The sequence below is a fragment of the Arachis duranensis genome, chromosome 1 (assembly GCF_000817695.3).
Source record: "Arachis duranensis cultivar V14167 chromosome 1, aradu.V14167.gnm2.J7QH, whole genome shotgun sequence".
Lineage (NCBI taxonomy): Eukaryota > Viridiplantae > Streptophyta > Magnoliopsida > Fabales > Fabaceae > Arachis > Arachis duranensis.
The window spans coordinates 59,185,271-59,200,505 of NC_029772.3; the positions used below are offsets into that span (position 1 = coordinate 59,185,271).

The 15,235-nt window shown below is 37.1% G+C and overlaps 1 protein-coding gene and 1 non-coding gene across 2 annotated transcripts; both read left to right on the forward strand.

The window, feature by feature from the left end:
• The first annotated feature begins 2,192 nt into the window (after window positions 1-2,192).
• LOC127742482 (small nucleolar RNA R71) lies at window positions 2,193-2,296 on the forward strand. The gene has a single exon (XR_008003757.1). It is a non-coding gene; the product is annotated as a small nucleolar RNA R71 (small nucleolar RNA).
• Window positions 2,297-11,940: 9,644 nt separating this feature from the next.
• Window positions 11,941-13,788, forward strand: LOC107490522 (zinc finger BED domain-containing protein RICESLEEPER 2-like). Its single transcript, XM_016111298.1, has 3 exons — window positions 11,941-12,177; window positions 12,265-13,615; window positions 13,733-13,788. The coding sequence occupies exons 1-3, from the start codon at window positions 11,941-11,943 to the stop codon at window positions 13,786-13,788; spliced, it is 1,644 nt and encodes a 547-aa protein (XP_015966784.1).
• Window positions 13,789-15,235: the final 1,447 nt, after the last annotated feature.

Here is a 15,235-nt window from a genome sequence, read left to right on the forward strand (position 1 = left end):
GTGGGGTCCACAGATCCTGAGGGGTCAAGGATTTCATCCCTGCTCCTTTTAGGCGTACAAAACGCCCTTACTGTGCAATCCTAGCATTTAACGCCAGATTGCTGCTTGTTTCTAGCGTTAAACGCCAGCTTTTATTCCTTTCCTGGCGTTAAACGCCAGGCTGCAACCTGTTTTTGGCGTTTAACGCCAGATTGTAGCCTGTTTCTAGTGTTTAACGCCAGTCTGGTGCTTGTTTCTAGCGTTTAACGCCCAGAATGGTGCCAGACTGGGCGTTAAACGCCCATTCTGCTACCCTTACTGGCGTTTAAATGCCAGTAAGTTGCTCCTCCAAGATGTGCTATTTTTAATGCTGTTTTTTATTTTTCTTTGATTTTTTGCAGTTATTTTTGTGACTCCACATTATCATCAACCTAAAAAAAGAAAATAACATAGATAAATAAAATTGGGTTACCTCCCAATAAGCGCTTCTTTAATGTCAATAGCTTGACAGTGAGCTCTCATGGAGCATCACAGATGTTCAGAGCATTGTTGGGACCTTCCAACACCAAACTTAGAATTTGAATGTGGGGGTTCAACACCAAACTTAGAGTTTGGTTGTGGCCTCCCAACACCAAACTTAGAGTTTGACTGTGGGGGCTTTGTTTGACTCTACATTGAGAGAAGCTTTTCTTGCTTCCTCTCTATGGTTACAGAGGGAGATCCTTGAGTTTTAAACACAAGGTAGTCCTCATTCAATTGAAGGATCAACTCTCCTCTGGCCACATCAATCACAGCTTTTGTTGTGGCTAGGAAGGGTCTTCTAAGGATGATGGATTCATCCTCATCCTTCCCAGTGTCTAGGATTATGAAATCAGCAGGGATGTAAAGGCCTTTAACCTTTACTAGCACGTCCTCTACCTGTCCATAAGCCTTTTCCATGGATTTATCTGTCATCTCTAATGAGAATTTGGCAGCCTGTACCTCAAAGATTCCCAGTTTCTCTATTACAGAGAGTGGCATGAGGTTAATACCTGACCCAAGGTCACACAGAGCCTTTTCAAAGGTCATGGTGCCTATGGTACAAGGTATTAAGAATTTACCAGGATCCTGTTTCTTTTGAGGTAATGTCTGCCTAACCAAGTCATTCAGTTCATTGGTGAGCAAGAGGGGTTCATCCACCCAAGTCTCATTACCAAATAACTTGGCATTCAGCTTCATGATTGCTCTAAGGTACTTAGCAACTTGCTCTTCAGAAATATCTTCATCCTCTTCAGAGGAAGAATATTCATCAGAGCTTATGAATGGCAGAAGTAGGTTCAATGGAATCTCTATAGTCTCTAGATGAGCCTCAAATTCCTTAGGTTCCTCAGATGGGAACTCATTTTTGTCCAAAGGACGTCCCATCGTTGGGATTCACGTCCTCCTCCTCCTCTCTAGGTTCGGCCACACCAAGTAAGGTTATGACCTTGCACTCTCTTTTTGGATTCTCTTCTGTATTGCTTGGGAGAGTACTAGGAGGAGTTTCAGTGACTTTTTTACTCAGCTGGCCCACTTGTGCCTCCAAATTTCTAATGGAGGACCTTGTTTCATTCATGAAACTTAGGGTGGCCTTAGATAGATCAGAGACTATGTTTGCTAAGCTAGAGGGACTCTGCTCAGAATTCTCTGTCTGTTGCTGAGAGGATGGTGAAAAAGGCTTGCTACTGCTAAACCTATTTCTTCCACCATTATTAAAGCCTTGTTGAGGCTTTTGTTGATCCTTCCATGAGAAATTTGGATGATTTCTCCATGAGAGATTATAGGTATTTCTATAGGCTTCACCCATGTATTTCACCTCTGCCATTGCAGGGTTCTCAGGATCATAAGCTTCTTCTTCAGAAGATGCTTCTTTAGTACTGTTGGATGCATTTTGCAATCCATTCAGACTCTGAGAAATTAAATTGACTTGTTGAGTCAACATTTTGTTCTGAGCCAATATGGCATTCAGAGCATCAATTTCAAGAACTCCCTTCCTCTAAGACGTCCCATTACTCACAGGATTCCTTTCAGAAGTGTGCATGAACTGGTTATTTGCAACCATGTCAATGAGTTCCTGAGCTTCTGCAGGCATTTTCTTCAGGTGAATGGATCCACCTGTAGAATGGTCCAATGACATCTTAGATAATTCAGACAGACCATCATAGAATATATCCAGGATGGTCCATTCTGAAAGCATGCCAGAAGGACACTTTTTGGTCAGCTGCTTATATCTTTTCCAAGCTTCATAGAGGGATTCACCTTCTTTCTGCCTGAAGGTTTAAACATCCACTCTAAGCTTGCTCAGCTTTTGAGGAGGAAAGAACTTGGCTAACAAAGCCGTAACCAGCTTATCCCAAGAGTTCATGCTATCTCTAGGTTGAAAGTCCAACCATGTTCTAGCTCTGTCTCTTATAGCAAAAGGGAAAAGCATAAGCTTATAGACCTCGGGATCAATTTCATTAGTCTTAATAGTATCACAGATCTGCAAGAATTCAGTTAAGAATTGAAAAGGATCTTCTTATAGAAGTCCATGAAATTTACAATTCTGTTGCATCAGAGAAACTAATTGAGGCTTTAGCTCAAAATTGTTTGCTCTAATGGCAGGGATTGAGATGCTTCTTCCATGGAAGTTGGAATTTGGTGCAGTAAAGTCACCAAGCATCTTCCTTGCACCTCCACCATTGTTATTGGTTTTGGCCATGACTCATTTTTTGAGATTATCTGTAAGGTTTTCTCTGGATTGTTGTGCTTTATCTTCTCTTAGCTTCTTCTTCAGAGTCCTTTTAGGTTTAGGATCTGCTTCAACAAGAAACTTCTTGTCCTTGCTCCTCCTCATATGAAAAAGAAGAGAACAAAAAAGAAGATGAATCCTCTATGTCACAGTATAGAGATTCCTTTATGTGAGTAGACGAGAAGAGAAATAGAAGGATGAGAAGAGAGAAGAGGGAAAATCCGAACACAGAGAGAAGAGAAGGTTCGAATTATGAGTAGAAGAGAAGTATTAGTAGATAAATAAAATAAATAGAAAGAGATGAGAGGGAGAGAATTTCGAAAATTATTTTTGAAAGTGATTTTCGAAAATTAAGAGAAGAAATAAAATTAAAATTAAAACAATTAGTTAATTAAAAGAATTTTTAAAAAGGATGAGGAGTTTTCGAAAATTTGAGAGATAAAATTAGTTAGGTAGTTTTGAAAAAGATAAGAAATAGTAAACAAACAAAAAGTCAATTAGTTAGTTGAAAAAGATTTGAAAATCAATTTTGAAAAGATAGGAAGTTTAGAAAATATTTTTGAAATCAAATTTTTTTGAAAAAGATATTATTTGAAAAAGATATGATTAAAAAGATATGATTCAAATTCATTTTGAAAAATATTTGAAAAAGAAATTTTAAAAAGATTTGATTTTTTTAAAATTAAAATTGATTACTTGACTAACAAGAAACTAAAAGATATGATTCTAGAATTTAAAGATTGAATCTTTCTTAACAAGAAAGTAACAAACTTCAAATTTTTGAATCAATAACATTAATTGTTAGTAAAGTTTTCGAAAATTATGAAATAAAGATAAGAAAACGATTTTGAAAATCAATTTTTAAAATTTTCAAAAATAATATAAAATTGAAAAAGATTTGATTTTTGAAAAAGATTTTGAAAAGATAGGATTTTTGAAATTGAAATCTTGACTTGACTAACAAGAAACAACTTATTTTAAAAAATTTTGACTAAGTCAACCCAAAGATTTCAAAATTTGTGAGTAAAATAAGGAAAATATATTTTTTGATTTTTTTTTATTCAATGAGGAAAGAGAAAAATCACAAAAATGACTCAAAACATGAAAATTTTGGATCAAAACCTATGATGCATGCAAGAACACTTTGAATGTCAAGATGAACACCAAGAACACTTTGAAGATAATGATGAACATCAAGAACTTATTTTTGAAAAATTTTCAAGAAAAGAAAGACATGCAAGACACAAAACTTAGAAATTTTTAAGTTTTAGATACTATGAATTTAGAAATGCATATGAAAAACAACAAAAGACACAAAACAAGAAAATATGAAGATCAAACAAGAAGACTTGTCAAGAACAACTTGAAGATCATGAAGAATGCAATGCATGAAATTTTTGAAAAATGCATAAATTTTTAAAACATGCAATTGACACCAAACTTAAAATTTAACTCAAGACTCAAACAAGAAACACAAAAAAAATTTTGGTTTTTATGATTTTATAAATTTTTTTTAGATTTTTCGAAAATTATTTTGGAAAAATGAAAAAGAAGAAAAATTTTGAAAGATTTTTGAAAACTTTTTTGAAAATAAAACAATGGTTAAAACAAGAAGAAAATTACCTAATCTGAGCAACAAGATGAACCGTTAGTTGTCCAAACTCGAACAATCCCCGGCAACGGCGCCAAAAACTTGGTGCACAAAATTGTGATCTCAATGGCGCCAATAACTTGGTACGCACAATTGTAATCTCAACTCTTTTTCACAACTTCACACAACTAACCAGCAAGTGCACTGGGTCGTCCAAGTAATAAACCTTACGTGAGTAAGGGTCGATCCTACGGAGATTGTCGGCTTGAAGTAAGCTATGTCATCTTGTAAATCTCAGTCAGGCAGATTCAAATGGTTATAGAGTTTTGATAATTAAAAGATAACTAAAACATAAAATAAAGATAGAGATACTTATGTAATTCATTGGTAGGAATTTCAGATAAGCGTATGGAGATGCGTTGTTCCTTCTGAATCTCTGCTTTCCTACTGCCTTCATCCAATCCTTCATACTCCTTTCTATGGCAAGTTGTATGTTGAGTGTCACCGTTGTCAACGGCTACTTCCCGTCCTTTCAGTGAAAATGGTCCTCTACGGTTTCTGTACGGCTAATCAACTGTCGGATTTCTCGTCTCGGATGAAAAATACCATGCACAGAGATCGTATGGCTAATCAGCTGTTGGTTCTCGATCGTGTAGGAATAGGATTTACTATCCTTTTGCGTCTGTCACTACGCCCTACAACCGTGAGTTTGAAGCTCGTCACGGTCATCCCATCCCAGATCCTACTCGGAATACCACAGACAAGGTTTAGACTTTTCGGATCTCCAGAATGCTGCCAATGGATTCTAGCCTATACCACGAAGATTCTAATCTCAGATTCAAATGCCCCATTGTCAGAGGGGAGTCGATGTCAATCGTTGATTAGAAACCCAAGAGATATACATTCAAGCTTATTTTCAAGTAGAACGGAAGTGGTTGTCAATCACGCGTTCATAAGTGAGAATGGTGATGAGTGTCACATAATCATCACATTCATCATGTTCTTGTGTGCGAATGAATATCTTAGAGTAAGAATAAGCATGAATTGAATAGAAGAACAATAGTACTTTGCATTAATACTCGAGGAACAGCAGAGCTCCACACCTTAATCTATGGTGTGTAGAAACTCCACCGTTGAAAATACATAAGTGATAATGGTCCAGGCATGGCCGTGAGGCCAGCTCCCAATGGCATATGAATTCAAAAATAGGGAAAAGGACCTGATCCCAAGATCAAGGATGATCAAAAGATATGAGTACAATAGTAAAAAATTCTATTTATACTAAACTAGTTACTAGGGTTACAGAAATAAGTAAATGATGCAGAAATTCACTTCCGGGCCCATTTGGTGTGTGCTTGGGCTGAGCATTGAAGCTTTCACGTGTAGAGGCCTTCCTTGGAGTTAAACGCCAGTTTCTAACTTGTTTCTGGCGTTTGACTCTAGCTTGCAACTTGTTTCTGGCGTTTAATGCTAGAATATGGCAGAAAGCTGGCGTTAAACGCCAGTTTACGTCGTCTAAACTCAGAAAAGGTATGAACTATTATATATTTCTGGAAAGCCCTGGATGTCTACTTTCCAACGCATTTTAGAGCACGCCATTTGAATTTCTATAGCTCTAAAAAATCTATTTCGAGTGCAGGGAGGTCAGAATCCATCAGCATCAGCAGTCCTTTGTCAGCCTCTGAATCAGATTTATGCTCAGGTCCCTCAATTTCAGCCAGAAAAATACCTAAAATCACAGAAAAACACACAAACTCATAGTAAAGTCTAGAAATGTGAATTTTTCTTAAAAATTAATAAAAATATACTAAAAGGTAGCTAAATCAAACTAAAAACTATATAAAAATAATGCCAAAAAGCGTATAAATTATCCGCTCATCAGTCCCACATCGGTTGGGGAGGGGAACGAAGCATGCCTTATAAGGGTGTGGATACCTCTCCCTAGTATGACGCGTTTTGATGAGTGAGTGTGGGGGGCTTTGACTATCATCCCTATCATCAAAGGCAAAACCGTGAGGCCTTGTGTGCCAAAGAGGACAATATCGTGCTAGTGGGTGGTCTGGGCTGTTACAGAAATTATCTGCATATATCTAAGAACTATCTGCCTGAGGGTCAAACCTTTTTAAAATGATGAAAATTTAGTAAATCTATAGCTGGGCTATTTTAAGTTACAAATTAAACCTTACTCAAAACAGAACAATAATACACCAGTCTGAAATGGTACTTGAATGTTTGATAGAAGAGCTGATCACTAGTCCGAAATACACCCTTACTAAAATGCCAACACTAGCAGTGCCAATTCAATGAATTCATTGAACTTGTACTACAGCTTAAGCAGTTCAACATCAAGATCAGGAGACACGAAACAATACCAAAAACAGAACAACAAAAGCATGTAAAATAAGGAATTACAACTTCATGCCATCTCACTAATATCCCTCAATATTACTCTCGTAGTCTTAAGTTTCTCCTAACCAAAACCTAAACGGATAAGAATATCTAAAGCTCAAGAAGCGATAAGCCTTCGGGAAGATAATTCAAACAAATGGTACAAAGGTAGAAGTCCCAAATACTGTTTATATGATCAAAACTATAGTAACTACTTTGTGAGGCAAACATGTTTTCCTCCTTCCTGTTCAACCAAAAAAAATAATGATTTTTCATATGATTGACAAATAAAGTAAAACAAAATAAAAGCTCGATCACAGAAAAATAAGAATTGATATGCACTTGAATTGCCAAAGCCATTTACATAACCAGAATTCAAAAACTAAATGTTGTTCATTTGGTTCAACAAAATACAGAAGGTGGAACGGGGCGGCGTCAACATGATAGATTAAATCTCCAAACCCATATCTGGATTCAAAATTATTATCTCCAAACCCAATAGGTTATGATAACAAAACATCAAATTAGATTAAATTAAATATTTCATAATTTACATAACAAAAGATTAGGATTATGTATAACCCTCTTTTACTGTTAGAAAGGGTGATTTGATTATTGGTGGAATCATGGTATCTGTAACACCCTGATTACCCTAAGCTTTACCCCACGTTATAAAGCAAAGATTAGTCAAGGATTACAACAGTTCTAAGCTCATACATATGATATATATAGAAGGAATAATATTATCTATAAGCCTGATGAAGGATATAGTTCAAAAATAGGATTTAAAAGCGCAAAACGATCTATCGAAACGTCTAACTTAAAGCACAAGGAACAGATGAGATATAAACAAAAATAATAGTATAATAATATAATATCATAAGAGACTAGCCACGGCTCGCGGAGTTTAAGCCGGCTAGCCAAATATACCGACAAAAGGAAACAGAAGTCTAAATGGCTTATACAAGTTTCTCTCTCTAATACAAGCCTTTAGGCCAAAACAAAATACAAAAGTGAGAGATATATAAACAAAACAAATCAAATGACTCCAAGAATAACAAGATCCTCCGCTTCTGTCACCACCTAAACAACTCACCCCGGTGGGTTGCGACCTGCATCTGAAAAATAACAACAGAATATGGTATAAGAACCGAAGGTTCTCAGTATGGTAACAATCCCCAGTGATTTAGGATATAAGACCCCGGGACACCAAAGGCAATCCTAGACTCCATATCCATCACAAGAGTTCAAACTTAAAGCATTCTAAACCAAAACAGCATAATATGTAATTCCTTAATACAACTTAAACCGTAGAACCATAACAGGGTGATCTATCTTAGGGAATTTCTACTCTAATCAAACACCGCTGTCCCACAGCCTTCACCAACTGATCTGCCATGCGATCCCATTGCCACCGCCTTCCAAACCTCCTCAGCTCCAGCAAGGCACAAGTATATACAATACAAGTAAAACACAAGTAGAGGCATATACAGCAATTAATACAAGTAGCAATTAAACATGTTTAACAGATAGGGAGAAATAATGGCAAGTCGGCAAAGCATACAAACGGGTAGAAAATGCATATGATGAATGCCTGCTCTAGTGGCTGTGATATCACATTGTCAGTTCAACTACCAACCCGATATATCTCTATGGAGATGTTGCCCTTCAGATTCATGGTGTGGGAACCCCCGAGATATAGTGCTCGAATCACTATCCAGGGTTTTGCGCCTGTACGCTCTGATGATCTGAAGGAATGCGAGCGGGATCTATTGCCACCGACTTCACATCTAAGCACAAGCGGGATGAACTACCGCCCTTACACTGCCGCCGCTACCTCAACAGGCGGGATCCAACCTCGGCCCCTGCCGGGTGCATAGGGTCTCATAATCTTAATGAAAAGTGATACAGTGGTTTTCAAAAATATTTTTTGTACAAGATGGATCCATCACTTCATTCAGAGTCCTCGACTCCTTTCAACCACTGCTCATGCACAATTCGGTTCCTTAATTTCGCATCTTATCCATCAACCATTCATCACACATCATCAAACCTTTCCTAGTACAATAGAAACCTAGTACCGCGTTTGCAAACATTTTCCAAATAATAGTGTCTAAAACCCTAAAACCATTTCTCATGTTTGAGCACCCAAAACTATGTCCAAAAGTCTTAAAAAGGTGTTATAGAAGCTTATAATCTTGACAGGAAGGTGAAATAGTTGAAAACAAAGCAAAATTTGAGAAACAGTGCGTGTGCATCCGCACAGGGGTGTGCGTGCGCATGCCCAGGAAATTTTTAAAAGTGTGCGTACGCACAGGTGTCAAAACTCATAAGGGTCTATTCACAGACTTGCACAACCTGTGCCAGTGCCCCCAACAGACTGGCCTTCCCAACGTGTGCGTGCGCACAGATTGCACTCTTCCCATTGGTGTCCGCGCGCACAACCTGTGCCAACGCTGTAGGCAGATTGCCTGCCTCTGCATGTGCGAACACACAGGTCTGTGCGTGCACAGAGGTCACCATTTACGCAGAGTGTGCATGCGCACATACTAGAAAACTCAGAATTCTGTAACTTTGCTGAATTTCCAGTTTTCAACACCAATTTTTTGAGTGATCATAACTTCCTCTATAAAATTTCAAATTTCATAAACTTTATACCGATTTAAAGGGTTTTCAAAGATCTTTAATTCTAAACAAATTTCAACCAATTTTGAAATCGAGGCAAAAGTTATGATCAGACAAAGTTCACCAAAATTTCACTTTTACCCAAAATCACAATTTTTACAATTCCTTTCTAAAACAAAACCAAAATCAACGCAAACCATTCCAAACTCCAATTTTCATCAAAATCAACCCTCTATGTCATAATACACCAACAATACCCCTTTTTCCTTCACCTCTCACTATTCTCCACCTCAACATCAATTATATTACACTTATCATCAAATCACATTCAAATTTACTATTTCATCAACCTTAACATCACTTTTATCATAACAAGCCATCTTTCTAATCCACACAATCATTCAACATCGTCATATCATTATAACCCATCATAATTGCATCCAACATTCATCAACTCATCATAAACCATCATTCATCAACATTCAACACACCAACAATCACTTTAATTCAAACCTATCCTATGGGTTACTAGCCTAAGTGTCCATGAATATTATATACTACATAGAGGAAACCAAAACTATACCTTGGCCAATTCCCAATATGAACCAAATGAGCTTTCAACCAAAATCCAACCACCAATGTAGCTCCAACAAGCACCAACAAGCTTCAAACTCACAATAATCAAGCTATATACATGTAAATCCCCACAAAATTAACCTATGGCTCAACATAAATCAAAAGTTCACAAGAGATCAAAGCCTCTTACCTTTTCCAACAGATTTGGATGGCAAAACCTAAAGCTAAGCAAGGATTAGAGTGAACCTAAACACCAAGAATCACAAAAACGCACTTAGCCCCAAGCCCTAGATACCCGAAATTTTGAAGAGAATAACTGGGAGGATTTCGAGCTTATCTCTAGAGTTTCCTGGATGGGTTTTGTAGAGTTCTTCGCAAGGAACACGTAGCCGCTAACGGCACACAAATCGGAGTTCTATAGCTCAAGATATGAGCTTGGGAAGATTGAGGTGATTAGGGTTTTCTTCTTTCTCTCCTCCCTTTCTCAACTCAGCAGCGCCCCCTCCTCCATATGAGGGTGGAATGAGCTGAAAACCTCATTTAATGAGAGTTATATACATTGGACTTGGACCCACTTGGACCCGGTCCAACCCGCTAAGTGTTTTTGGTCCATTTGGTCCACTTTGGGCCAAAACCTTTAACACTAACACCCGGTTTTCCATCTCTAATGTTTTTCTAAGGTTTTTTACTGTTTTCGCTTTTTCTCGTGCGGTACCGGGCAGATTTGAATCGGTTCAACCGGTTCAACTACCGGTTCATAATTTTTTACGATTTTTCGCAGAGAACACGTTTTCTGACTCAGAAAAACCTACTGAGTCCAAAAAATATATTTAAATCCCCAAATTCTCATTCTAACTTTCTGGAATTTAATTTGGGCATTTAAATGATTTTATTCGTGAAAAATCCAGTTCTTACAATTTCCCATCTACATTAAAGATATGTAAGTTTTGACCCTTCAGAGTAATGCTTGTAATGCCATATTTCAGTACCATTTCTATTGTTATAACTTATAATTGTGAACCATAGCTTGAATAGAGGTCATACTGGCTGCTATAGCCATCATAAATCAAACTCTCTGTTTTGCCCACCCTTAAATTAAAACAAATATTTCTGACTTTTCTAGGAAGGTTTTGGCTCACCTGATCCATCACCCAAAGAGTGAATTTAGTGTCTCTCAGCCTCCATTCCTTTTAATATGCTTTCATTTTTAAATATAAATAGGTATTAATCCTTATTGATTAGGTCAACTATTAGAATATGATTAGGTCAGCTATTAGATTTTAATCCTTATAGGAACAATACAGGTTGCTTCTATTTTGCCTAATAATAATATACTTTGGATGTGCTTCTAGCAATTGTCTTAGGAAGGATCAGTATTTGTATGCTTAAATCAGTTACTTTGTTGTAATTAAAAGTTCTAATACAAAGTGAAGATAAAACAATTTCCTATTCTTTTATCTTTTTATGCAAGTATTCTCAATAATTAGTTATATATAAAATCTATCGAAAGTAAAAGCAAGTAATTTTGGTTCCAGACCTCTGTTTTGACTATTGTTAAACTCTATAGTTATATTTAATTGTGTTGGTTCTATTTTATCTATGGAAAAAAAGGCAACAGAGAATGCATTTTTTTCATTTTTCAAATTATTTTATTTGGAGAGATACTTCATTGTATTTTGGTGTGATTTATGACTAATATTTAATTCGTTTGAACACCCCTGTAATCAGTTTCAAAGTATATGTATATATTATTTGAACTTGGCTTTGTGCTTGATAACTTTGCTTTGTTGAATTATTTAATAATTAGATTTTATGGCTTCTTATTCAGAATGAGGTAGCCGATCGTGATGTTCCCATGTCAGAGTCTGCAGAGCATTCGGCTTCTACATTACCTCCTCTCCCAACCACATCATCTGAGCGCAAAAATTGATCAACAGTTTGGGACCACTTCAAGAGAACATCAGATTATGAAAATAAGGCTCAATGTCAACACTATTTGAAAGTGATCAAGTGCGGAAATGGAACAAGTGCAATGAGATCACATTTAAAGATTTGCATAAGCAAACCCGGTTTAGATAGAGGCAAACGACAGAAAACAGGCACATTGCCTAGCCCAGAAGCACAAGTGGGTAGGTTTGATGCAGAATATGCCCGGGAAAAATTGATATCAATGTTTGTTTGCGAGGAACTTCCTTTTCAATTTGTAGAAAGTCAAGGTTTTAAAGAATATTCGGTGGCTCTGCAACCAGGATTCAACACTCTAGGAAGAGTTTGTCTTACAACTGATAACTAGAGTTCGTGTCAGAATATGGCGTATATGTGTTTGACTGTTCATTTTATTGATGTGGAATGAAAGCTGCAAAAGAAAATACTAAATTTTTGCCAAGTCACTGGCCACACGGGAGAGATTATGCCTCAAAATGTTAAAGCTTGCTTGAATAACTGGAAGTTGAACAAGATCTTGAGTTTGATAGTTGATAATGCATCGTTTAACGATGTAGGAGTTACGTATTTACAAAGAAGGCTGATTTCTTGGAAGAGTTCAGTTTTGAATGGAGAGTATCTCCATATACGATGTTGTGCGCATATTTTAAACCTGATTGTGAAGGATGGATTGAAGGAGATTGATCATTCGGTCGCCAGAATTCGCGATGCTGTAAAGTATGTTAGATCCTCAAATTCAAGATTACCTAGGTTCAAGGCATGTATTGCACAAGAGAATATTCCACATAAGAGTCTTGTTTGCATAGATGTTGAAACGCGATGGAACTCTACATACTTAATGTTAGTAGCAGCCTTAAAGCATCAGAAGGCATTTGAGCTATTAGAGATGCAAGACAAAAAATTTGTTGAAGAATTAAACAAGGAAAGAAGGGTACCTTCAATTCAAGATTGGGATTATGCTAAGTCCATCTTACCATTTTTAGAGATGTTTTACGATGCTACCCTTCACATCTCTGGATCCTCTTATGTCACTAGTAACTTATACATGAAAGAGGTGTTTGCTCTTGGAAGGAGGATTCAACAATATCATGATGATGATGATTTGAACATAAGTCTTATGGCAAGTAAGATGAAAGCGAAATACAACAAGTATTGGGGAAATGCAAAAACTATTAACATGTTATTGTTAATTGCCGTAGTTCTAGATCCTTGCCATAAGTTGGATTATGTTGAGTGGTCCCTAGTTAATTCTTTTGGTGCGGAAGTGGGCGGTGAATTGAAGACAGAGTTTTCTTCTTGTCTTCATTCACTTTGTAATTTATATCAAGGTGCAGATAAAGGAGACCAAGATGATACCCTCTCCCAACCGAGTGCAAGTGATAAAGGCAAAGACATTTATGATATGGGGTTATATCGCCGATCAATCGGTCACAAATCCAATCCTAAATCTGAGCTTGATCATTATTTGAATGAAGACCGTGATCCAGATGATAAGCCTTTGGATATTCTAGGATGGTGGAAGGTTAACTTGAATCGGTTTTCCGTCCTAGCAAATATGGCACGGGACATATTGGCTATACCAGTTTCAACAGTAGCTTCCGAGTTTGCTTTTAGTATGGGGGGAAGAATCATCGATCAATATCGTAGCTCATTGAGTCCTAAGATGGTAGAAGCTCTTGTATTTACCAAAGATTGGCTTAAAGGAGACTTTTGCTCTTCTCTTGCACCTGAGAATTTCGAAGAGCTTGAAAAGGTCGAGCAAGGTAAATTAAATATTAAATGTTTCTTAAATATATCATATGATTTACTTAGAAAATGTTTTAGTTTAACTTATAATTATAATTTTTTAAAATTTATAATTATAGTTTTTTTGTGTGCAGATTTGATTTTATCAGAGGACATTACTTATTTAGTGGGTTGGTGCACGAAATTGTGATCACACTTTTTACAACTCCGCACAACTAACCAGCAAGTGCACTGGGACGTCCAAGTAATACCTTACGTGAGTAAGGGTCGATCCCACGGAGATTGACGGCTTGAAGCAAGCTATGGTCATCTTGTAAATCTCAGTCAGGCGGATTCAAATGGTTATGAGGTTTTGATAATTAAAAGATAAATAAAACGGAAAATAACATAGAGATACTTATGTAATTCATTGGTGGGGATTTCAGATAAGCGTTTGGAGATTCTTTGTTGCTTATGAACCTCTACTTTCCTATTGTCTTCATCCAATCATGCGTGCTCCCTTCCATGGCAAGCTGTAAGATCCTCTCAGTGAAAATGGTCCGGCTACGGTTTCTGTACGGCTAATCAACTGTCGGATTTCTCGTCTCGGATGAAAAATACCAGGCACAGCTACCGCAGGGCTAATCATCTGCGATTCTCACTTGTGTCGAAATAGGATCCATTGGTTCTTTTGCACACTGTCACTGCGCCCAACAATCGCGAGTTTGAAGCTCGTCACAGTCATCCCTTCCCAGATCCTACTCGGAACACCATAGACAAGGTTTAGACTTTCTGGATCTCAAGAATGCTGTCTATTGGTTCTAACCTATACCACGAAGGTTTTAATCTCAAATTCGGATGCTCTGTTGTCAAGAGAGACGATGCAAATCGCGGATCAGAGACCCAAGAGAATATACTCCAGCTGTCGTCCAATGACTACGTTGAACATCATGTAGACCGCTTGTGGTTATCAGGCACGCGGATCTTGGCTAAGCGAGTAAAGAAGATAGTGGGTGATTGTTGACGAATGGATTTTTGACGGTTTAGAATTTCACTAATGAAATCTCGTTGTAAAGTATAGTTTCTAAACCAACAATAATCCTCTCATGCAAAAATTTGTTTGTCACTAAAACAAACCCCTAAATTTATAAACCGAAGTATTGAAACCTCGGGTCGTTCTCCCTAGGAATTACAATAGAGTGTCTTGTTATTGGTTGTGAGTTATTTTGGGGTTTTGATATGAAGCATGAAAGATAAATGGCAAGAAAGTAAACTAAGGCCTAAAAAGGTCTTGGCAAGGGTTGGTGGTCAAGGATCTCTATCCTAATCACTAACCACAATATGAGAATTGGCAAGGATTAATCTCATTAAATCATCCTCTAACTAGTAGTAAAGGAAAGTCAAATGAGCTATATCAATCCTAGTCCATAAGTCCTAACTCTCCACTAATTCAATTAGTGAGAACTAGAGTCAATGGCTCCCAATCATCAATCTCTTGGACATTAGTAACTCAAGAGGTCCTAAGTTACCTTTCCAAGCCAAGAGTATAAAATCCTACTCTAAAATCCAACCAAGCATTTCATCAAACACTTGGAAGGCATAAAAGGAAAACATAGTAAATTGACAACAAGAATGAAATCTAACAACAATTATTGAAA